Source organism: Dendrobates tinctorius, unplaced genomic scaffold (assembly GCF_039654945.1).
Source record: "Dendrobates tinctorius isolate UK_male_01 unplaced genomic scaffold, ASM3965494v1 ptg000151l, whole genome shotgun sequence".
NCBI lineage: Eukaryota > Metazoa > Chordata > Amphibia > Anura > Dendrobatidae > Dendrobates > Dendrobates tinctorius.
The window spans coordinates 8,802,922-8,829,373 of record NW_027361818.1 but is presented as its reverse complement, the minus strand read 5'-3'; the positions used below and the strand labels follow the sequence as shown (position 1 = coordinate 8,829,373).

General features: G+C 49.0%; 1 protein-coding gene across 6 annotated transcripts in view; it reads left to right on the top strand.

Annotated features, from left to right (window-relative positions):
- Positions 1-2,939: 2,939 nt before the first annotated feature.
- The window catches only part of MINK1 (misshapen like kinase 1), a 111,337-nt gene continuing 87,824 nt past the window's right edge, over positions 2,940-26,452 (top strand). For 5 of the 6 annotated variants that reach the window (XM_073547083.1, XM_073547082.1, XM_073547084.1 and 2 more), the window contains exon 1: positions 2,940-6,358. In XM_073547083.1, coding sequence (XP_073403184.1) covers positions 6,302-6,358 — 57 coding nt within the window. In that variant the 5' untranslated portion in view covers positions 2,940-6,301. The remainder of the gene's footprint in view (positions 6,359-26,452) is intronic. The other variant, XM_073547085.1, reaches the window with a different exon arrangement.

Genomic DNA, 26,452 nt, shown 5'->3' with positions numbered 1-26,452 from the left:
TTGAACTTTTAACTTCATCCATGTGGCCCTCACTCATAAGACACAGGACCATGACATAATCCACGTGTACCCTATTCTCAAAGACGTGGGACAGTTTCACTCTGTGTGCTCAGAAACGTTCTCATCTGGTCCTAACCAAGTCTGCACGGTGTGTGTCAGTGTCTGGTAATGGAGGCCACACATTAGACAACTGTGGACTAAGAGCCAAGTCTGCATAGTGTGTGTGCGGGCGTCTGGTAGAGATGGACACATGTTAGCCAACTGTGGGCCGAGCATGAGTTACACAAACCATTATCCTGGCCTCACTGTCCTCTTTAGTCACCCATGTCTTTTCATTCTCTGTCTTCACCTTTCCTCTCTACTTCACCACCGCCCCGCTCAGTACCACCTCCCCGCTCAGTACCACCTCCCCGCTCAGAACCACCGCCCCGCTCAGAACCACTTCCCTGCTCAGTACCACCTCCCAGCTCAGTACCACCGCCCCGCTCAGAACCACCTTCCTGCTCAGTACCACCTCCCAGCTCAGAACCACCTTCCTGCTCAGAACCACCTCCCCGCTCAGAACCACTTCCCCGCTCAGTACCACCTCCCAGCTCAGTACCACCTCCCCGCTCAGTACCACCTCCCCGCTCAGAACCACCTTCCTGCTAAGAACCACCTCCCCGCTCAGTTCCACCGTTCAGTTAGTAAGAGTCCTTTACTGAACCCGCGGTCCTGCGTCGTCTCTAGGGGACCATACGTTCAGTTTGGCCGGTTCTTCTCTTCTCTGTGTGACACTCTGGCACTCCCGCCCTCGGCACTCTCTTCATCTCACGTACTCTGTCCCGTCTTGGCCCGTTACCTCTCGGAGTTGTAGGCGTCCTTCCCCTGGACCTGTCTCTGATCGATCGCCCTACTTTCCGGTTACTTCTCTCCTTCTTTGTGCTAGGATCTCGCTATCCTGTCACGGTCTCCCCCCACGGTACAGACACCAGATCATGTGGCAAGGCTGCCTAGACCGTAGACTTAGAGTATGTGCAGACGATAAGGAATTGGCGACACGGGTCCGCTGCGTGCAAAGCGCTGCCGGCTAGTGATCGCAGGTGACAGATCTGTGATCATTGAACCATGCGGAATCACCGCATCCAATACATTGTTCAGGGGAGATCTATCTCGCGTCACCTCACCACAAGATAAATAGACAGGTTGCGATCTGGAGAGACGTGCCACATGTCCGTCTCTGCAGGTGATCCACAGGCGTCTCTGGAAGCATAGAGGACATGGGATTTCTAGAAATCCCATCCACTATGCTGTAACATCTGGAGGTGGCGGAAGTACACAGCGTCCAACCCGCAGCGTTTACTGACCGTCTGCACATTACCTTAGGTCTGCTTCTCACACACACTGGGCCCTGTCTCTTCTGACAGGAAACTGTCTCTGTTCCTTCATCTTAGCGCCTCCCACTCTGGGCTAGTCCCAATCAATAACTAACTCTCCGTACTGCCAAGGCACATACAACATTACCACTAATAACACACGTCACAGTTCACATTACACCACAAGGGGGGATGTGGGCAAAATGTCCATCTCCTTATACCCCCTCCAGACCCCTGTGTACAGCAGTCAGCATAACACAGGATAGGATTAGATACACGGCTCAGCAGTCAGCATCACACAGGATAGGATTAGATACACGGCTCAGCAGTCAGTATCACACAGGATAGGATTAGATACACGGCTCAGCAGTCAGCATCACAAAGGATAGGATTAGATACACGGCTCAGCAGTCAGCATCACACAGGATAGGATTAGATACACGGCTCAGCAGTCAGTATCACACAGGAGAGGATTAGATACACGGCTCAGGAGTCAGTATCACACACTATAGAATTAGATACACGGCTCAGCAGTCAGTATCACACAGGATAGCATTCGATACACGGCTCAGCAGTCAGTATCACACAGGATAGGATTAGATACACGGCTCAGCAGTCAGTATCACACAGGATAAGATAAGATACACGGCTCAGCAGTCAGTATCACACAGGATGGGATCAGATACACGGCTCAGCAGTCAGTATCACACAGGATGGGATTAGATACATGGCTCAGCAGTCAGCATCACACAGGATAGGATTAGATACACGGCTCAGCAGTCAGCATCACACAGGATAGGATTAGATACACGGCTCAGCAGTCAGCATCACACAGGATAGGATTAGATACACGGCTCAGCAGTCAGTATCACACAGGAGAGGATTAGATACACGGCTCAGCAGACAGTATCACACAGGATAGGATTAGATACACGGCTCAGCAGACAGTATCACACAGGAGAGGATTAGATACACGGCTCAGCAGTCAGTATCACACAGGAGAGGATTAGATACACGGCTCAGCAGACAGTATCACACAGGATAGGATTAGATACATGGCTCAGCAGTCAGTATCACACAGGATAGGATTAGATACACGGCTCAGCAGTCAGTATCACACAGGAGAGGATTAGATTCACGTCTCAGCAGTCAGTATCACACAGGATAGGATTAGATACATGGCTCAGCAGTCAGTATCACACAGGATAGGATTAGATACACAGCTCAGCAGTCAGTATCACACAGGAGAGGATTAGATACATGGATCAGCAGTCAGTATCACACAAGAGAGGAGTATTACCAGTTGTCTGGTTTATATACCCGGGCACATTCCCTTCTCCAATATGGCCGCGTCGGCCTCTTACCACGCCCCTTTTGTAAGTCCCGCCCTATCATGGATCATTTTAACCTGACGTTTAACTCCTCCTATTAATTCCGCATCAAGCTCCTCCCCCCGCTGAGGCTCCACCCATCTCAGGTGCTGTCTATTTTGCCGCTGCGGTTTTTCATCATGTGACATTTCTTCCCATGACTCCGCCTCTCCGCGCCTTTCTCCACCAATGAGACGAGTCATGGGCGGTGCTTTGAGCGCCATCCTCCAGGTGCGGCCTCAGAGAGCGAGAACGGAGGACGGGAGCCGGAAGTACCGGAGGAGAGGGACGGGGGCGGCGGAGAAGATCGCGAGTGACCGCACTAGCGGCTAAAGGGGCCCCTGCAACACCACAGGCCGGAGCAAGGACTAATCCTTCCCGCCGACCATAGCAACCGCCGGAGCGGCTGTCACCAGGGCTGAGGACCCCCAACTGTATACAGAGACCCCCAGAGCAGCTGTCACCAGGGCTGAGGACCCCCAACTGTACAGAGACCCCCAGAGCAGCTGTCACCAGGGCTGAGGACCCCCAACTGTATACAGAGACCCCCAGAGCAGCTGTCACCAGGGCTGAGGACCCCCAACTGTATACAGAGACCCCCAGAGCAGCTGTCACCAGGGCTGAGGACCCCCAACTGTATACAGAGACCCCCAGAGCAGCTGTCACCAGGGCTGAGGACCCCCAACTGTACAGAGACCCCCAGAGCAGCTGTCACCAGGGTTGAGGACCCCCAACTATACAGAGACCCCCAGAGCAGCTGTCACCAGGGCTGAGGACCCCCAACTGTACAGAGACCCCCAGAGCAGCTGTCACCAGGGCTGAGGACCCCCAACTGTACAGAGACCCCCAGAGCAGCTGTCACCAGGGCTGAGGACCCCCAACTGTACAGAGACCCCCAGAGCAGCTGTCACCAGGGCTGAGGACCCCCAACTGTACAGAGACCCCCAGAGCAGCTGTCACCAGGGCTGAGGACCCCCAACTATACAGAGACCCCCAGAGCAGCTGTCACCAGGGCTGAGGACCCCCAACTGTACAGAGACCCCCAGAGCAGCTGTCACCAGGGCTGAGGACCCCCAACTATACAGAGACCCCCAACTGTACAGAGACCCCCAGAGCAGCTGTCACCAGGGTTGAGGACCCCCCAACTGTACAGAGACCCCCAGAGCAGCTGTCACCAGGGCTGAGGGCCCCCAACTGTACAGAGACCCCCAGAGCGGCTGTCACCAGGGCTGAGGACCCCCAACTGTATAGAGACCCCCAGAGCAGCTGTCACCAGGGCTGAGGACCCCCAACTGTATAGAGACCCCCAGAGCGGCTGTCACCAGGGCTGAGGACCCCCAACTGTATAGAGACCCCCAGAGCAGCTGTCACCAGGGTTGAGGACCCCCCAACTGTACAGAGACCCCCAGAGCAGCTGTCACCAGGGCTGAGGACCCCCAACTGTATACAGAGACCCCCATAGCAGCTGTCACCAGGGCTGAGGACCCCCAACTGTATACAGAGACCCCCATAGCAGCTGTCACCAGGGCTGAGGACCCCCAACTGTATACAGAGACCCCCAGAGCAGCTGTCACCAGGGCTGAGGACCCCCAACTGTATAGAGACCCCCATAGCAGCTGTCACCAGGGCTGAGGACCCCCAACTGTATAGAGACCCCCAGAGCAGCTGTCAGCAGGGCTGAGGACCCCCAACTGTATACAGAGACCCCCAGAGCAGCTGTCACCAGGGCTGAGGACCCCCCAACTGTATAGAGACCCCCAGAGCAGCTGTCACCATGGCTGAGGACCCCCCAACTGTATAGAGACCCCCAGAGCAGCTGTCACCAGGGCTGAGGACCCCCAACTGTATACAGAGACCCCCAGAGCAGCTGTCACCAGGGCTGAGGACCCCCAACTGTATACAGAGACCCCCAGAGCAGCTGTCACCAGGGCTGAGGACCCCCAACTGTATACAGAGACCCCCAGAGCAGCTGTCACCAGGGCTGAGGACCCCCAACTGTATACAGAGACCCCCAGAGCAGCTGTCACCAGGGCTGAGGACCCCCAACTGTATACAGAGACCCCCAGAGCAGCTGTCACCGGGGCTGAGGACCCCCAACTGTATACAGAGACCCCCAGAGCAGCTGTCACCAGGGCTGAGGACCCCCAACTGTATACAGAGACCCCCCAGAGCGGCTGTCACCAGGGCCGAGGACCCCCAGAGCAGCTGTCACCAGAGCTGAAGACCCCCAACTCTATACAGAGAGCCCCAGAGCAGCTGTCACCAGGACTATGGACCCCCAACTGTATAGAGACCCCCATAGCAGCTGTCACCAGGGTTGAGGACCCCCAACTGTATACAGAGACCCCCAGATCAGCTGTCACCAGAGTTGAGGACCCCCAACTGTATACTGAGACCCCCGGAGCAGCTGTCACCAGGGCTGAGGACCCCCAACTGTATACAGAGACCCCCGGAGCGGCTCTCACCAGGGCTGAGGACCCCCAGAGCAGCTGTCACCAGGGCTGAGGACCCCAACTGTATACAGAGACCCACGGAGCAGCTGTCACCAGAGCTGAGGACCCCCAACTGTATTCAGAGTCCTCTGAAGCGGCTGTCAGCAGGGCTGAGGACCCCCAACTGGCCACAGAGACCCCCGGAGCGGCTGTCAGCAGGGCTGAGGACCCCTATCTGGCCACAGAGTCTCCAAGAGCAGCTGTCACCAGCGCTGAGGACCCCCAACTATATACAGAGTCCCCTGAAGCGGCTGTCAGCAGGCCTGAGTACCCCCAACTGGCCACAGAGCCCCCCAGAGTGGCTCACCAGGGCTGAGGACCCCCAACTGGCCAGAGCTGCAGTCACAGGGTCTGTCCACCCACAAATATCCAGAGACCCCTGTAGTAGCTGTCACCAGGTCTGAGGCCCGCTGACTGTCTGGACTCTCCTGGAGGTGTCCTGGACTCCTGTCATAAGGGCTGGGGACCTCCAGAACCACTGTCACAGGGTCTGTCCTCTCACAACTGTCTACAGAGATTCCCCGGAGAGACTGTCCACCCACAACTGTCTACAGAGACCCCCTGGAGTAGCTGTCACAAGAGTTGCCTATTTTCATCTGTCTGGAGGCAGTGCAGACCCCTGACTGCCTGTACTGACCACCTGTAACTGTTTTGAGTGATAGGAAGTAATGACCCTGTGGAGCGGCGGTCGCAGGCCCCGGTGACCCTCCCGTGGAGCGGCGGTCGCAGGCCCCGGTGACCCTTCTCTGTGGAATTATCTTGGACTTTGAGGGACCAGCTGAGAAGACCTCCGATTTTGGGGTCCCCCCCTAACGGAGCTGTCTGCCCTGTGTTTCTTGCTGGCAGGGGGCTCTGCCTCGTCTAGTGTGGGAGTTCTGACGGTGCGGGGGTGTTGCGGCCCTCACATTGTGCCGTTGTTTGCAGTGTGGGTGTCATGTGACTCACTGCAGCTTGTGATTGTGATCTCCTGAGCCCCCGTTACCTGTCGTGTGGTCAGTGATGTGAGCAGCGCCTCCTGGTGTTAAGCTGTGTCATCGAGGACAGTCCATGTGACCAAACCCCCGCCGCACTCAAAGCAAGTAACATGGCTACCGATCCCCCAGCCCGGAGCCTGGATGACATCGATCTCTCTGCATTGAGGGTGAGATCAGGGGATTATTGGGGAGATGGTTGAATTAAATAGAGCTGACACTCTATAATGGGGGTGAACGGGGACTAGGATTGTGTTCACTGTGTGTGGGCCTGGACTCAAACTTACACTGTGTATGGAGGTTTGGTTAAGTAGAGACTGACTAGTGCAGAGACTGTGACTAGTGTCTGGCACTGTATGTGGGGACTAGGACTGACACTATATGGCAGGGGAAAGAAACTGGGGATTAGGGCCCGACCCTGAAAGGGTGGGATGGAACCGAAACTCTGACCCAACATTGTGACTAGGGTTAGGTCCGACGCGGCGTACTGAAGTGGGGAGAAGACTAGGGGCTTGGGCCGCGTCCGGAGAAGACTGGGACTAGGGGCTTGGGCCGCGTCCGGAGAAGACTGGGACTAGGGGCTTGGGCCGCGTCCGGAGAAGACTGGGACTAGGGGCCCACGGTATGTATGGGAAGGTGAAGAGAAGACTGGGACTAGGGGCCCGCGGTATGTATGGGAAGGTGAAGAGAAGACGGGGACTAGGGGCCCGCGGTATGTATGGGAAGGTGAAGAGAAGACGGGGACTAGGTTGATTCTGTGTTCGGGGAGTTGGCGGCCCATAGACTATTATGGGCTCTATCCATGAGGGCTGGAAATGTGCTGCCGCTGAACCTGCAGGTGAGGAGTCAGTGACCTGGAGTGAGCAGGTGTCATAGTGGGGGGCAGTAGATGGACACCAGACCAGTGGAGGGTCACAGTGTGATGACCGCTTTCTGCTGCACTTGGCTTTACTATCTCTCCATTATGTAGATCTGTTTGCCCCCTCCCCTTTATCTGGGGCTTTGCGCGTTCATCTTCTCTAATTCAAAGTTGTCTGCTTCCCAGAATATCCCAGTCCTTCATTCTATGAGCATCTGCAGGGCATGCTGGGACGTATAAGGGGGGGGGGGGAGCGGTTAGCAGCGCTTTCTCTGTTGGGCCTCTGGGGTCAGCGGCGCTTTCCCTTTTGGGCCTGGGAGCGGGGAGGTCAGCTGCGCTATCCCTTTTGGGCCTGGGAGGGGGGAGGTCAGCCGCGCTATCCCTTTTGGGCCTGGGAGGGGGGAGGTCAGCCGCGCTATCCCTTTTGGGCCTGGGAGGGGGGAGGTCAGCCGCGCTATCCCTTTTGGGCCTGGGAGGGGGGAGGTCAGCCGCGCTATCCCTTTTGGGCCTGGGAGGGGGGAGGTCAGCCGCGCTTTGCCTTTTGGGCCTGGGAGGGGGGAGGTCAGCCGCGCTTTGCCTTTTGGGCCTGGGAGGGGGGAGGTCAGCCGCGCTTTGCCTTTTGGGCCTGGGAGGGGGGAGGTCAGCCGCGCTTTGCCTTTTGGGCCTGGGAGGGGGGAGGTCAGCGGCGCTATCCCTTTTGGGCCTGGGAGGGGGGAGGTCAGCCGCGCTATCCCTTTTGGGCCTGGGAGGGGGAAGGTCAGCGGCGCTTTGCCTTTTGGGCCTGGGAGGGGGAAGGTCAGCGGCGCTTTGCCTTTTGGGCCTGGGAGGGGGAAGGTCAGCGGCGCTTTGCCTTTTGGGCCTGGGAGGGTGGGGGGAGGTCAGCGGCGCTTTGCCTTTTGGGCCTGGGAGGGTGGGGGGAGGTCAGCGGCGCTTTGCCTTTTGGGCCTGGGAGGGTGGGGGGAGGTCAGCGGCGCTTTGCCTTTTGGGCCTGGGAGGGTGGGGGGAGGTCAGCGGCGCTTTGCCTTTTGGGCCTGGGAGGGTGGGGGGAGGTCAGCGGCGCTTTGCCTTTTGGGCCTGGGAGGGTAGCGGCGCTTTGCCTTTTGGGCCTGGGAGGGTGGGGGGAGGTCAGCAATAGCCTCACACTGACCGCTTCTGCCTGCCCTTTACGGATCCCAGCTGAGCGTTCATGTGGCTGAAGGTTCCCTGCAGTTTCTTTGTAGTCTGTGCTGCATGTTGATACATTGTAACAAACTCCCAGCACAGGAGTTGGTCAGTGCTACTGACTGGGTACAGTTGTGACAAACCCTCAGCTGCAAGAGGTATCGGACACGTTCCCATTCCCCAGCAGCAGGCCGGGCTCTTGTGTGTCTCCGCGTCTGGGTAGCACGGAGCACCACCGCTCATCGTTTATCACCACTCCATCATAAGTGGGGAAACAACACAACAATCGATGCTCCCTGTTACCACGGCGACCATAGAATGCAGTGACGCAGTGTTACTCCTGTTGTCACGGAGACTGTGTCAGAAGCGATAGGATCCAAATCAATGATACTTTCCCTATGTCAGCTCGGGGGGGGGGGGTTGATATAACATTAAGTGTCGCCCCGTCATCTCGCCCGCTGAGCTGACAGTCGGATTTCCTGGTGGCTGTGGGTCAGAATCCGTACATGCGATGACGCCATCCGGACGCACAGCCAATGGTCAGACAGGCACGCTTTTCTCACATCTGACGGTCTCTTTCAGTGTTATATAGGCGTTTCATTCACTGACAACAAGCAGAAATGTTTTAAATGGTGATCAGTAATTTATATGTAAGGGGTGAAGGTCAGCGGTGCCAATACAGCTGAGGGTTTGGGTCAGTGTCTCAGCCCATATTGGCAAGGAATCAAGGAGATTCTATCCACTGACTGCAAGCAGACATAGAAGCGCAGTGAATGGGAAGGTGGTTTGCAGCCCTGCTCGCACAGCTGAGGGTTTGGTGCAGTGAGCGATAATGGCCTGGAGGTCAGGACAGGGGTTTGTTCTACTCTGGTACATTGGAACTATTCCTCAGCAGTGCGGGCAGGGCTGAAGGTGTCTTATCCTACACTAGTTCACTGCCATGTTTATAAGCTGTACCGGGAATGCAGGGGTCTCTACCTCCCCCCCCCCCCCCCCCCCCCCAGACCAGTCAGTCTTCCTGTGCTGACGGCTCACAGGGTTGTATCGTGTGCTGCACTCTCTCTCCAGAGCTGCACTCTGTGATTGCATCTGTGCAGCCCAGATCCGTGGCTTGCTCCTTCCTGACCATTCCCTGGTGGCTGATTTGCGACCGCAGCTTTAGATGTGACCGGAGTATGTCTTGGAAATGGTGATCATTCCATGTGACTTTTTTTTTGAGACTTTAATTTGGGGGTGTCTCGCATCTGTCAGCCCCCTTTCCCGCCATAATGGCCTCTGTCTGGTCACATGACCAGAGATGCAACTGCTCATCTTCCCATCATATTCCCAGCCTCCCCGCCCTCATTATCTCACCGCACCATCCGTAATACACAAGTGTGCTGTAATAAAGAGGGTCGGTCCATGGCCTGAATGGAGCAATGCTCTCTTAAAGGGACAGTACATGGGCAGGCTGATTTCTCTCCATGAGCCCCACAGACGAGAGATCCTTTCCTGGATGAGTGACCTCCACTTTCCTTCCTTTCCTCACCGTTATAAACATTCTGCTTGCTGTCACGGAATGGAAACATATCCTGGCCAAATAGTTCATCCAGTTTTAGGTGTATTGCATTTGTATCCAGCCTAGATAAGCGAAACAATCTGCGCTCCCAGCTGAGTTTGTTACAGTGTACATTGTTCTGGAGGCCAGGATGCTTCAGTCTCAAAGGATTGTCTGGGGAAAGTGAGGGCCCTGCCGGGCCAGCCGGGCAAAGTGAGGGCCCTGCCGAGGGCCTTGCCGGGCAAAGTGAGGGCCCTGCCGAGGGCCTTGCCGGGCAAAGTGAGGGCCCTGCCGGGCCAGCCGGGGAAAGTGAGGGCCCTGCCGCGGCTGCTGGAGACGTATGGGCTTTTAGTAAAGGGGACAACTGACGGCAAGGATTAAGAATCTGTCAGTCAGACCACCGCTCCTGAGCCCTGTATATGGGCACATAGGTCACAGGAAGCTGATTAAGATGACACCTTCATATCTGTGATCTGATGTTTTATTTCAGAGAAATCTGTGTTTCTTAATATGTAAATGAGCTGCTGACATCTATGGGCGGGACATAGATCTACCTGAGACTCCGCCTCCAGAGCTTATTATAAATGATGGGGGTAGCGTTATCCGTGTGAGACGTGTAGTTCATGAAGGCATACTCGGTCTTAACATGTTTCGCACTGATAACGCCCCCTACGTTTACCATAAGGTGTGGAGGCGGAGTCTGAGGGAGATCCACGTCCCGCCCATAGATCTTAACAGCTCATTTACATAATAGAAATGTAGATTTTTCTGGAATAAAACCTCAGATTGCAGATCTCAAGATGTCATCTTACTCAGCTTCCTATGAGCCGATATACTGTAGACAGCTCGAGGGGCGATCCTACTGACCCATGCCCTATAAGCGGCTTCCATTACTTGGGGGCATCTACCATCCATGAGGACAGTGCTGTGAACACCCCCCTAGTATTACCCGCCAATCATTGCTGTGTCTCCGCTGAATACAGGCAGGATGGGGTTAATGATTCCAAAACTGCAAAGAGAAAAGCAGCGTGCTGCAGTGCAGTGTGGGAAATGTGCCAGCAGCGAAAGCGCGGCCGCCGACAGCACGCCGGACGATCTGTGTACTGGGGTACAGCTGATGGGTGTACTGTAACACCCCTGACTGTATACAGCATATATTACACTGGAGGATGGGGGTGTAGTATATAACACCTGTAGCCTCCTCCTGACTGTATACAGTATATATTACACTGGAGGATGGGGGTGTAGTATATAACATGTATCCTCCTCCTGACTGTATACAGTATATATTACACTGGAGGAGGGAGGTGTAGTATATGACACACCTGTATCCTCCTCCTGACTGTATACAGTATATATTACACTGGAGGAGGGGGTGTAGTATATAACATGTATCCTCCTCCTGACTGTATACAGTATATATTACACTGGAGGAGGGGGTGTAGTATATAACATGTATCCTCCTCCTGACTGTATACAGTATATATTACACTGGAGGAGGGGGTGTAGTATATAACATGTATCCTCCTCCTGACTGTATACATTATATATTACACTGGAGGAGGGGGTGTAGTATATAACATGTATCCTCCTCCTGACTGTATACAGTATATATTACACTGGAGGAGGGAGGTGTAGTATGACACACCTGTATCCTCCTCCTGACTGTATACAGTATATATTACACTGGAGGAGGGGGTGTAGTATATAACATGTATCCTCCTCCTGACTGTATACAGTATATATTACACTGGAGGAGGGGGTGTAGTATATAACATGTATCCTCCTCCTGACTGTATACAGTATATATTACACTGGAGGAGGGGGTGTAGTATATAACATGTATCCTCCTCCTGACTGTATACATTATATATTACACCGGAAGAGGGGGTGTAGTATATAACATGTATCCTCCTCCTGACTGTATACAGTATATATTACACTGGAGGAGGGAGGTGTAGTATGACACACCTGTATCCTCCTCCTGACTGTATACATTATATAACACACCTGTATCCTCCTGACTGTATACAGTATATATTAACCGGAGGACGGGGGTGTAGTATATAACACCTGTATCCTCATGACTGTATACAGCATATATTACACTGGAGGAGGGGGTGTAGTATATAACACACCTGTATCCTCCTCCTGACTGTATACAGTATTTATTACACCGGAGGGGGGTGTAGTTGTATATAACACACCTGTATCCTTCTCCTGACTGTATACAGCATATATTAAACTGGAGGAGGGGGGTGTAGTATATAACTCACCTGTATCCTTCTCCTGACTGTATACAGCATATATTAAACTGGAGGAGGGGGGTGTAGTATATAACACCTGTATCCTCCTCCTGACTGTATACAGCATATATTAAACTGGAGGAGGGGTGTAGTATATAACACACCTGTATCCTCCTCCTGACTGTATGCAGTATATATTAAACTGGAGGAGGGGGGTGTAGTATATAACACTCCTGTATCCTCCTCCTGACTGTATACAGTATATATAAGGCTGAGTTCACATGTGGCGTTTTTTTCGTGTTTCCGCGGCGTTATTTCCCGCTCGTTTTTGCCGCGAAAAATAAGCATCCCATGCATTCCTATGGGATTCCGCAATGCTGTGCTAATGCTGTGGTTTTTACCGCGGCGGAATCGCTTCGTGGTAAACACAGCATGCTCATTAATTTCGCGGAAACACGGCAATCCCGCACCCATAGGAATGCATTGTTCTGCTTTCCGCATGTGGCTGTGCACACTATGCGAAAAGTAAGCAGAACATTTGCGGATGGTACCCACGGTCCGGAGGAGAGGAGACTGTCCTCTGGGCTTTGGGTACCATATCCCTGTAAAAAATAGAATTTAAAATAAAAAATATTGTTATTCTCACCTTCCGACGTCCCGCGCAGCCTTCCTGCCGTTCTCCTCGCTCCCAGTCCCAGTAAGCCTTTGCGAGTGATGACGTCTGTTCTCGCGGGATCGCGAAGTCATCGCGAATGACCGCGAGACGTCGCGATCCCGTGAGGACGGACGTCATCGCGGCAATTGTCGCAAAGGATTATTGGGACCGGGAGCGTGGAGAGAGGCGGGAAGGCTGCGCGGGATGTGGGAAGGTGAGAATAACAATATATTTTTTTTTATTATTTACATTCTATCATTTACTACTGATGCTGCATAGGCAGCCTCAATAGTAAAAAGTTGGTCACACTCGTCAAACACTATGTTTGACGAGTGTGACCAACCTGTCAATCAGTTCTCCAAGCGATGCTACAGATCGCTTGGAAAACGCTAGCATTCTGCAAGCTAATTACGCTTGCAAATCGCTAGTTTTTTAGCGGGAAAATCACGGGAATTTAAAATGCGATTTTTTTTTTTTTTTTTTTTTTTTTTTTTTTTTTTTTCCCCCCCCCCCGCCGAATGGAATTCCCGGAACTCTCGCGGTAATTTCCGCGAGAGTTCCGCTACGTGTGAACCCAGCCTTACACTGAAGGGGGGGGGGGGTGTAGTAAATAACACACCTATATCTTCCTCCTGACTGTATGCAGTATATATTACACTGAAAGGAGGGGCGTAGTATATAACACACCTGTATCCTCCCCCTGACTGTATACAGTATATATTACACCGGAGGAGGGGTGTAGTATATAACACCCCTGTATCCTCCCCCTGACTGTATACAGTATATATGACACACCTGTATCCTCCTCCTCCTGACTGTATACAGTATATATTACACCGGAGGGGGGTGTAGTATATAACACACCTGTATCCTCCTCCTGACTGTATACAGCATATATTATACCGGAGGAGGAGGGAGGTGTAGTATATAACACACCTGTATCCTTCTCCTTCTGACTGTATACAGCATATATTTCATCAGAGGAGGGGGGTGTAGTATATGACACACATGTATCCTCCTCCTGACTGTATACAGTATATATTACACCGGAGGAGGGGGGTGTAGTATATAACACACCTGTATCCTCTTCCTGATTGTATACAGTATATACTACACCGGAGGAGGGGGTGTAGTATATAACACACCTGTGTCCTCCTCCTGACTGTATACAGTATATATTACACCGGAGGAGGGAGGTGTAGTGTATAACACACCTGTATCCTCTTCCTGATTGTACACAGTATATACTACACCGGTGGAGGAAGGAGGTGTAGTGTATAACACACCTGTATCCTCCTCCTGACTGTATACAGTATATACTACACCGGAGGAGGGAGGTGTAGTGTATAACACACCTGTGTCCTCCTCCTGACTGTATACAGTATATATTACACCGGAGGAGGGAGGTGTAGTGTATAACACACCTGTATCCTCTTCCTGATTGTACACAGTATATACTACACCGGTGGAGGAAGGAGGTGTAGTGTATAACACACCTGTATCCTCCTGACTGTATACAGTATATACTACACCGGAGGAGGGGGATGTAGTATATAACACCTGTATCCTCCTGACTGTATACAGCATATATTACACCAGAGGAGGAGGGGGGTGTAGTATATAACACCTGTATCCTCCTCCTGACTGTATACAGTATATATTACACCGGAGGAGGGTGTAGTATATAACACACCAGTATCCTCCTCCTGACTGTATACAGTATATACTACACCGGAAGGGGGTGTAGTATATAATTCACCTGTATCCTCCTCCTGACTGTATACAGTATATATTACACCGAAGGAAGGTGTAGTATATAACACACCTGTATCCTCCTCCTGACTGTATACAGTATATATTACACCGGAGGAAGGTGTAGTATATAACACACCTGTATCCTCCTCCTGATTGTATGCAGTATATATTACACCGGTGGAGGAAGAAGGTGTAGTGTATAACACACCTGTATCCTCCCCCTGACTGTATACAGTATGTATTACACCGGAGGAGGAGTGGGGTGTAGTATATGACACCTGTATCCTCCCCCTGACTGTATACAGTATATATTACACCGGAGGAAGGTGTAGTATATAACACACCTGTATCCTCCTCCTGATTGTATGCAGTATACAGTGCCTACAAGTAGTATTCAACCCCCTGCAGATTTAGCAGGTTTGATAAGATGCAAATAAGTTAGAGCCTTCAAACTTCACACAAGAGCAGGATTTATTAACAGATGCATAAATCTTACAAACCAAAAAGTTATGTTGCTCAGTTAAATTTTAATCAATTTTAAACATAAAAGTGTGGGTCAATTATTATTCAACCCCTAGGTTTAATATTTTGTGGAATAACCCTTGTTTGCAATTACAGCTAATAATCGTCTTTTATAAGACCTTATCAGGCCGGCACAGGTCTCTGGAGTTATCTTGGCCCACTCCTCCATGCAGATCTTCTCCAAGTTATCTAGGTTCTTTGGGTGTCTCATGTGGACTTTAATCTTGAGCTCCTTCCACAAGTTTTCAATTGGGTTAAGGTCAGGAGACTGACTAGGCCACTCCAACACCTTGATTTTTTCCCTCTTGAACCAGGCCTTAGTTTTCTTGGCTGTGTGCTTTGGGTCGTTGTCTTGTTGGAAGATGAAATGACGACCCATCTTAAGATCCTTGATGGAGGAGCGGAGGTTCTTGGCCAAAATCTCCAGGTAGGCCGTGCTATCCATCTTCCCATGGATGCGGACCAGATGGCCAGGCCCCTTGGCTGAGAAACAGCCCCACAGCATGATGCTGCCACCACCGTGCTTGACTGTAGGGATGGTATTCTTGGGGTCGTATGCAGTGCCATCCAGTCTCCAAACGTCACGTGTGTGTTTGGCACCAAAATCTCGATCTTGGTCTCATCAGACCAGAGAACCTTGAACCAGTCTGTCTCAGAGTCCTCCAAGTGATCATGAGCAAACTGTAGACGAGCCTTGACATGACGCTTTGAAAGTAAAGGTACCTTACGGGCTCGTCTGGAACGGAGACCATTGCGGTGGAGTACGTTACTTATGGTATTGACTGAAACCAATGTCCCCACTGCCATGAGATCTTCCCGGAGCTCCTTCCTTGTTGTCCTTGGGTTAGCCTTGACTCTTCGGACAAGCCTGGCCTCGGCACGGGAGGAAACTTTCAAAGGCTGTCCAGGCCGTGGAAGGCTAACAGTAGTTCCATAAGCCTTCCACTTCCGGATGATGCTCCCAACAGTGGAGACAGGTAGGCCCAACTTCTTGGAAAGGGTTTTGTACCCCTTGCCAGCCTTGTGACCCTCCACGATCTTGTCTCTGATGGCCTTGGAATGCTCCTTTGTCTTTCCCATGTTGACGATGTATGAGTGCTGTTCACAAGTTTGGGGAGGGTCTTAAATAGTCAGAAAAGGCTGGAAAAAAAGATAATTAATCCAAACTTATGAAGCTCATTGTTCTTTGTGCCTGAAATACTTCTTAATACTTTACGGGAACCAAACAGAATTCTGGTGGTTTGAGGGGTTGAATAATAAATGACCCTCTGAATAAACTTTTCACAATTTAAAAAAAAATTACACAAAGAAATAACATTCTTTTTTGCTGCAGTGCACTTCACACTTCCAGGCTGATCTACAGTCCAAATGTCACAATGCCAAGTTAATTCCGAATGTGTAAACCTGCTAAATCTGCAGGGGGTTGAATACTACTTGTAGGCACTGTATACTACACCGGTGGAGGAAGAAGGTGTAGTGTATAACACACATGTATCCTCCTCCTGACTGTATACAGTATATATTACACCAGAGGAGGGGGGTGTAGTATAGATCACACCTGTATCCTCCCCCTGACTGTATACAGTATGTATTACACCGGAGGAAGGAGGTGTAGTGTATAACACACCTGTATCCTCCTCCTGATTGTATGCAGTATATACTACACCGGTGGAGGAAGGAGGTGTAGTGTATAACACACCTGTATCTTCCTCCTGACTGTATACAGTATATACTACACCGGAGGAGGGTTGTAGTATATAACACACCTGTATCCTCCTGACTGTATACAGTATATAGTACACCGCAGGAGTGGGATGTAGTATATAACACACCTGTATCCTCCTCCTGACTGTATACAGCATATATTACACTGGAGGAGGAGAGGGGTGTAGTATATAACACACTTGTATCCTCCTGCTGACTGTATACAGCATATATTACACCGGAGGGGGGGTGTAGTATATAACACCTGTATCCTCCCCCTGACTGTATACAGTATATATTATACCGGAGAAGGGGGGTGTAGTATGACACCTGTATCCTCCTCCTGACTGTATACAGTATATACTATACCGGAGGGGGGTGTAGTATATAACACACCTGTATCCTCCTCCTGACTGTATACAGAATTTATTATACCGGAGGAGGGGGGTGTAGTATATCACACCTGTATCCTCCTCCTGACTGTATACAGTATATATTACACCGGAGGAGGAGGGCGGTGTAGTATATAACACACCTGTATACTCCTGACTGTATACAGTATATATTACACCGGAGGGGGTGTAGTATATAACACCTGTATCCTCCTCCTGACTGTATACAGTATATATTACACCGGAGGAAGAGGGGGGTGTAGTATATAACACACATGTATCCTCCTCCTGACTGTATACAGTATATACTACACTGGAGGAGGGGGGGTGTAGTATATAACACACCTGTATCCTCCTCCTGACTATATACAGTATATACCACACTGGAGGAGGGGGGGTTGTAGTATATAACATACCTGTATCCTCCTGACTATATACAGTATATACTACACCGGAGGAGGGGATGTAGTATATAACACCTGTATTCTCTTCCTGACTGTATATAGTATATATTTCACAGGAGGAGGGGGATGTAGTATATAACACACCTGTATCCTCCTACTGACAGTATACAGCATATATTACACTGGAGGAGAGGTGTAGTATATAACTCACCTGTATCCTCCTCCTGACTGTATACAGTATATATTACACCGGAGGAGGAGGGGAATGTAGTATATAACATGTATCCTCCTCCTGACTGTATACAGTATATATTACACCGGAGGAGGAGGGGGATGTAGTATATAACACACCTGTATCCTCCTCCTGACTGTATACAGTATATATTACACCGGAGGAGGAGGGGGATGTAGTATATAACACACCTGTATCCTCCTCCTGACTGTATACAGTATATATTACACCGGAGGAGGAGGGGGATGTAGTATATAACACACCTGTATCCTCCTCCTGACTGTATACAGTATATATTACACCGGAGGAGGAGGGGGATGTAGTATATAACACACCTGTATTCTCTTCCTGACTGTATATAGTATATATTACACAGGAGGGGGGGTGTAGTATATGACTCACCTGTATCCTTCTCCTGACTGTATACATTATATACACACGGTCAAAATTGTTGGTGCCCCTCATTTAATGACAGAAAATCCCACAATGGTGACAGAAATAACTTGAATCTGACAAAAGTAATAATAAATAAAAAATCTATGAAAATGAACAAATGACAGTCAGACATTGCTTCTCAGCCGTGCTTCCACAGAATGTAAAAAAACAATAAAACTCATGAAATAGGCCTGGACAGAAATGATGATTTCCTTAACTTAATATTTTGTTGCACAGTCTTTTGAGGCAATCACTGCAATCAGACGATTCCTGTAACTGTCAATGAGACTTCTGCACCTCTATACAGGTGTTTTGGCCACTCCTCAAGAACAAACTGCTCCATTTGTCTCATCTTTGAAGGTTGCCTTTTCCAGACGGCATGTTTCAGCTCTTTCCAAAGATGCTCAATAGGATTTAGGTCAGGGCTCATAGAAGGCCACTTCGAAATAGTCCAATGTTTTCCTCTTAGCCATTCTGGGGTGTTTATAGCTGTGTGTTTTGGGTCATTATTCTGTTGCAAACCCCATGACCTGTGACTGAGACCAAGCTTTCTGACACTGGGCAGCACATTTCTCTCTAGAATCCCTTGATAGTCTTCAGATTTCATTGCACCCTGCACAGATTCTAGACGCCCTGTGCCAGATGCAGCAAAGCAGCCCCAGAACATAACACAGCTTCCTCCATGTTTCACAGTAGGGACAGTGTTCTTTTCTTGATTTGCTGCATTTTTCCGTCTTTGAACATAGAGCTGACGTGCCTTGCCTTAAAAGTTCCATTTTTGTCTCATCTGTCCATAGGACATTCTCCCAGAAGCTATGTGGCTTGTCAACATGTAGTTTGACAAATTCCAGTCTGGCTTTTTTATGATTTTTTTTTTTTTTTTTCAGCAGTGCTGTCCTCCTTGATCGTCTTCCATGAAGTACACTTTGGCTCATACAGCGACGGATGGTGCGATCTGACGCTGATGTTCCTTGAGCTTGAAGCTCAACTTTACTCAATTTCACAGGCCTATTTCATTATTATTTTTTTTTAAACTTCTGTGGAAGCATAGTTGAGAAGCAATGTCTGACTTTCTTTTGTTCATTTTCATAGATTTTTGATTTATTATTACTTTTGTCAGATTAAAGTTATTTCTGTGACCATTGTGGGTTTTTCTGAAAATAAAGGAGGGGTAACAACAATTTTGACCATGTGTATAACAGACCTGCATCCTCTGGCTTTCTACATTATATATTACACCGGAGGAGGGGGATGTAGTATATAATACACCTGTATCCTCCTACTAACTGTATACAGTATATATTACACCGGAGGAGGGGGATGTAGTATATAATACACCTGTATCCTCCTAACTGTATACAGTATATATTACACCGGAGGAGGGGGTGTAGTATACAACACACCTGTATCCTCCTCCTGACTGTGTACAGTATATATTACACTGGAGGAGGGGGGTGTAGTATATGACACACCTGTATCCTCCTCCTGGCGGTATACAGTATATATTACACTGGAGGAGGGGGGGTGTAGTATATAACACACCTGTATCCTCCTCCTGACTGTGTACAGTATATATTACACTGGAGGAGGGGGGTGTAGTATATGACACACCTGTATCCTCCTCCTGGCGGTATACAGTATATATTACACTGGAGGAGGAGGGGGATGTAGTATATGACACACCTGTATCCTCCTCCTGACTGTATACAGTATATATTACACTGGAGGAGGGGGTGTAGTATATAACACACCTGTATCCTCCTGACTGTATACAGTATATACTACACTGGAGGAGGGGGGGGTGTAGTATATAACATACATGTATCCTCCTCCTGACTGTATACAGTATATATTACACTGGAGGAGGATGGGGGTGTAGTATATAACACCTGTATCCTCCTCCTTACTGTATACAGTATATATTACACCGGAGGAGAAGGGAGGTGTAGTATATAACACACCTGTATCCTCCTGACTGTATACAGTATATATTACACTGGAGGAGGGGGTGTAGTATATAACACACCTGTATCCTCCTCCTGACTGTATACAGTATATATTACACCGGTGGAAGGAGTTGTAGTATATAACACACCTGTATCCTCCTCCTTACTGTATACACTATATATTACACCGGAGGAGGGGGATGTAGTATATGACACACCTGTATCCTCCTGACTGTATACAGTATATATTACACCAGAGGAGGGGGTGTAGTATATGACACCTGTATCCTCCCCCTTACTGTATACAGTATATTACACTGTAGGAGGGGGCTGTAGTATATAACACACCTGTATCCTCCTTCTGACTGTATATAGTAGCATATATTACACTGGAGGAGGAGGGGGGTGTAGTATATAACACACCTGTATCCTCCCCCTGACTGTATACAGTATATATTACACCGGAGGAGGGGGGTGTAGTGTATAACACACCTGTATCCTCCTGACGGTGTGTACAGTGTATATTACACCTGAGGAGGGGGGTGTAGGATATAACTCACCTGTATCCTCCTACTGTCTGTACACAGTATAACACCGGAGGAGGGGGGTGTAGTATATAACTCACCTGTATCCTCCTACTGTCTGTACACAGTATAACACCGGAGGAGGGGGGTGTAGTATATAACTCAACTGTATCCTCCTGTCTGTATACAGTATAACACCGTAGGAGGGGGTGTAGTATATAACACACCTGTATCCTCCTCCTGACTGTATACAGTAAATATTACACTGGTGGAAGGAGTTGTAATATATAACACACCTGTATCCTCCTGATTGTATACAGTATATACTACACCGGAGGTGGGGTGTAGTATATAACACACCTGTATCCTCCTCCTGACTGTATACAGTATATTTTACACCGGAGGGGGGGTGTAGTATATCACACATGTATCCTCCTCCTGAGTGTATACAGTATATATTACACCGGAGGGGGTGTAGTATATAACACACCTGTATCCTCCTCCTGACTGTATACAGTATATTTTACACCTGAGGAGGGGGGAGTAGTATGTAACACACCTGTGTCCGCATCCTGACTGTATATTGTATATATTACACTGGAGGAGGAGGGGGATGTAGTTTATAACACACGTGTATCCTCCTCCTGACTGTATATAGTATATATTACACCGGAAGAGGGGGGTAGTATATAACACACCTGTATCCTCCCCCGACTGTATACGGTATATATTACACCGGAGGAGGGGGGTGTAGTATATACCTCACCTGTATCCTCCTCCTGTATGTATACAGTATAACACTGGAGGAGGGGGGTGTAGTCTATAACTCACCTGTATCCTCCTCCTGTCTGTATACAGTATATATTACACGGAGGGGAGGGGGTGTAGTATATGACACACCTGTATCCTCCTCCTGACTGTATACAGTATATATTGCACCGGAGGAGGGGGGTGTAGTATATAACACCTGTTTCCTCCTCCTGACTGTGTACAGTATATATTACACCGGAGGAGAGGGGTGTAGTGTATAACACACCTGTTTCCTCCTCCTGACTGTATACAGTATATATTGCACCGGAGGAGGGGGGAGTAGTATGTAACACACCTGTGTCCGCATCCTGACTGTATATTGTATATATTACACTGGAGGAGGAGGGGGATGTAGTTTATAACACACGTGTATCCTCCTCCTGACTGTATATAGTATATATTACACCGGAAGAGGGGGGTAGTATATAACACACCTGTATCCTCCCCCTGACTGTATACAGTATATATTACACCGGAGGAGGGGGGTATAGTGTATAACACACCTGTATCCTCCTGACGGTGTGTACAGTGTATATTACACCTGAGGAGGGGGGTGTAGGATATAACTCACCTGTATCCTCCTACTGTCTGTACACAGTATAACACCGGAGGAGGGGGGTGTAGTATATAACTCACCTGTATCCTCCTGTCTGTATACAGTATAACACCTTAGGAGGGGGTGTAGTATATAACACACCTGTATCCTCCTCCTGACTGTATACAGTAAATATTACACTGGTGGAAGGAGTTGTAATATATAACACACCTGTATCCTCCTGATTGTATACAGTATATGCTACACCGGAGGTGGGGTGTAGTATATAACACACCTGTATCCTCCTCCTGACTGTATACAGTATATTTTACACCGGAGGGGGGGTGTAGTGTATCACACATGTATCCTCCTCCTGAGTGTATACAGTATATATTACACCGGAGGGGGGGTAGTATATAACACACCTGTATCCTCCTCCTGACTGTATACAGTATATTTTACACCTGAGGAGGGGGGTGTAGTGTATAACACCTGTGTTCGCATCCTGACTGTATATAGTATATATTACACCGGAAGAGGGGGGTAGTATATAACACACCTGTATCCTCCCCCGACTGTATACGGTATATATTACACCGGAGGAGGGGGGTGTAGTATATACCTCACCTGTATCCTCCTCCTGTATGTATACAGTATAACACTGGAGGAGGTGGTGTAGTATATAACACACCTGTATCCTCCTCCTGACTGTATACAGTATATATTACACAGGAGGAGGAGGATGTAGTATATAACACACCTGTATCCTCCTCCTGACTGTATACAGTATATATTACACAGGAGGAGGAGGATGTAGTATATGACACACCTGTATCCTCCCCCTGACTGTATACAGTATATTTTACACCGGAGGGGGGGTGTAGTATATCACACATGTATCCTCCTGAGTGTATACAGTATATATTACACCGGAGGGAGGGGGTGTAGTATATAACACACCTGTATCCTCCTCCTGACTGTATACAGTATATTTTACACCTGAGGAGGGGGGAGTAGTATGTAACACACCTGTGTCCGCATCCTGACTGTATATTGTATATATTACACTGGAGGAGGAGGGGGATGTAGTTTATAACACACGTATATCCTCCTCCTGACTGTATATAGTATATATTACACCGGAAGAGGGGGGTAGTATATAACACACCTGTATCCTCCCCCGACTGTATACGGTATATATTACACTGGAGGAGGGGGTGTAGTATATACCTCACCTGTATCCTCCTCCTGTATGTATACAGTATAACACTGGAGGAGGGGGGTGTAGCCTATAACTCACCTGTATCCTCCTCCTGTCTGTATACAGTATATATTACACGGAGGGGAGGGGGTGTAGTATATGACACACCTGTATCCTCCTCCTGACTGTATACAGTATATATTGCACCGGAGGAGGGGGGTGTAGTATATAACACCTGTTTCCTCCTGACTGTGTACAGTATATATTACACCGGAGGAGAGGGGTGTAGTATATAACACACCTGTTTCCTCCTCCTGACTGTGTACAGTGTATATTACACCGGAGGAGGGGGGTGTAGTGTATAACACACCTGTATCCTCCTGACGGTGTGTACAGTGTATATTACACCTGAGGAGGGGGGTGTAGGATATAACTCACCTGTATCCTCCTACTGTCTGTACACAGTATAACACCGGAGGAGGGGGGTGTAGTATATAACTTACCTGTATCCTCCTGTCTGTATACAGTATAACACCGTAGGAGGGGGTGTAGTATATAACACACCTGTATCCTCCTCCTGACTGTATACAGTAAATATTACACTGGTGGAAGGAGTTGTAATATATAACACACCTGTATCCTCCTGATTGTATACAGTATATACTACACCGGAGGTGGGGTGTAGTATATAACACACCTGTATCCTCCTCCTGACTGTATACAGTATATTTTACACCGGAGGGGGGGTGTAGTGTATCACACATGTATCCTCCTCCTGAGTGTATACAGTATATATTACACCGGAGGGGGGGTAGTATATAACACACCTGTATCCTCCTCCTGACTGTATACAGTATATTTTACACCTGAGGAGGGGGGTGTAGTATGTAACACACCTGTGTCCGCATCCTGACTGTATATAGTATATATTACACCGGAAGAGGGGGGTAGTATATAACACACCTGTATCCTCCCCCGACTGTATACGGTATATATTACACCGGAGGAGGGGGGTGTAGTATATACCTCACCTGTATCCTCCTCCTGTATGTATACAGTATAACACTGGAGGAGGTGGTGTAGTATATAACACACCTGTATCCTCCTCCTGACTGTATACAGTATATATTACACAGGAGGAGGAGGATGTAGTATATAACACACCTGTATCCTCCCCCTGACTGTATACAGTATATTTTACACCGGAGGGGGGGTGTAGTATATCACACATGTATCCTCCTGAGTGTATACAGTATATATTACACCGGAGGGAGGGGGTCTAGTATATAACACACCTGTATCCTCCTCCTGACTGTATACAGTATATTTTACACCTGAGGAGGGGGGAGTAGTATATAACACACCTGTGTCCGCATCCTGACTGTATATTGTATATATTACACTGGAGGAGGGGGGGATGTAGTTTATAACACACGTGTATCCTCCTCCTGACTGTATATAGTATATATTACACCGGAAGAGGGGGGTAGTATATAACACACCTGTATCCTCCCCCGACTGTATACGGTATATATTACACTGGAGGAGGGGGGTGTAGTATATACCTCACCTGTATCCTCCTCCTGTATGTATACAGTATAACACTGGAGGAGGGGGGTGTAGCCTATAACTCACCTGTATCCTCCTCCTGTCTGTATACAGTATATGTTACACGGAGGGGAGGGGGTGTAGTATATGACACACCTGTATCCTCCTCCTGTCTGTATACAGTATATGTTACACGGAGGGGAGGGGGTGTAGTATATGACACACCTGTATCCTCCTCCTGACTGTATACAGTATATATTGCACCGGAGGAGGGGGGTGTAGTATATAACACCTGTTTCCTCCTCCTGACTGTGTACAGTATATATTACACCGGAGGAGAGGGGTGTAGTATATAACACACCTGTTTCCTCCTCCTGACTGTATACAGTATATATTACACCGGAGGAGGGGGGTGTAGTATATAACACACCTGTTTCCTCCTCCTGACTGTGTACAGTATATATTACACCGGAGGAGGGGGGTGTAGTATATAGCACACCTGTATCCTCCTCCTGACTGTATACAGTATAGCACTGGAGGAGGGGGGTGTAGTATATAACACACCTGTATACTCCTCCTGACTGTATACAGTATAGCACTGGAGGAGGGGGGGTGTAGTATATAACACACCTGTATCCTCCTCCTGACTGTATACAGTATAGCACTGGAGGAGGGGGGGTGTAGTATATAACACACCTGTATACTCCTCCTGACTGTATACAGTATAGCACTGGAGGAGGGGGGGTGTAGTATATAACACACCTGTATACTCCTCCTGACTGTATACAGTATAGCACTGGAGGAGGGGGGGTGTAGTATATAACACACCTGTGTCCTCCTGACTGTATACAGCATATATAACAGCAGAGGACGAGGGGGGTGTAGTATATAACACACCAATAGCACCTCCTGACTGTATACAGTATATATTACACTGGAGGGAGGGGTGTAGTATATAACACACCTATATCCTCCTCCTGACTGTATACATCATATATTGCACCGGAGGAGGGGAGGTATAGTATATGACACACCTGTATCCACCTCCTGACTGTATACAGTATATATTACACCGGAGGAGGGGGGTGTAGTATATAACACACCTGTATCCTCCTCCTAAGTGTATACAGTATATATTGCACTGGAGGAGGGGGGTGTAGTATATAACACTCCTGTATCCTCCTGACTGTATACAGAATATTATTACACCGGAGGAGGGGATGTAGTATATAGCACACCTGTATCCTCCTCCTGACTTTATACAGTATATATTACACCGGAGGAGGAGGGGGGTGTAGTATATAACACACCTGTATCCTCCTCCTTACTGTATACAGTATATATTACACCGGAGGAGGAGGGGGGTGTAGTGTATAACACACCTGTATCCTCCTGACTATATGCAGTGTATATTACACCAGAAGGTGGGAGGGTGTAGTATATTACACACCTGTATCCTGACTCTGTACAGTTTGTATTGCAATGGAGGATGGGGGTGCAGTATATAGCACACCTTTGTCTTCACTCGTTTGCTGAGCAGAGTATATATCACTGGTGGGCAATGTAATGTGTGTCGCCCTTTGCACTCCTGTCACTCGTAGATATGTATATGTTTTCTTTGTGGCTGGGGTGTGGAGACTTTTGCTGGCTCTGGGGTGTGATCTCCTCTGCTCTGTGTGAGCCGCATAGTAGCAGCCTCTCGGTGCCAGCATCGTATATAGTGACTACACCTGACAGTCGGCGCTGGATCGTCAGCTCTTGTGAACATCCCTGTGATGACATCATGTGTTTGTCTCCA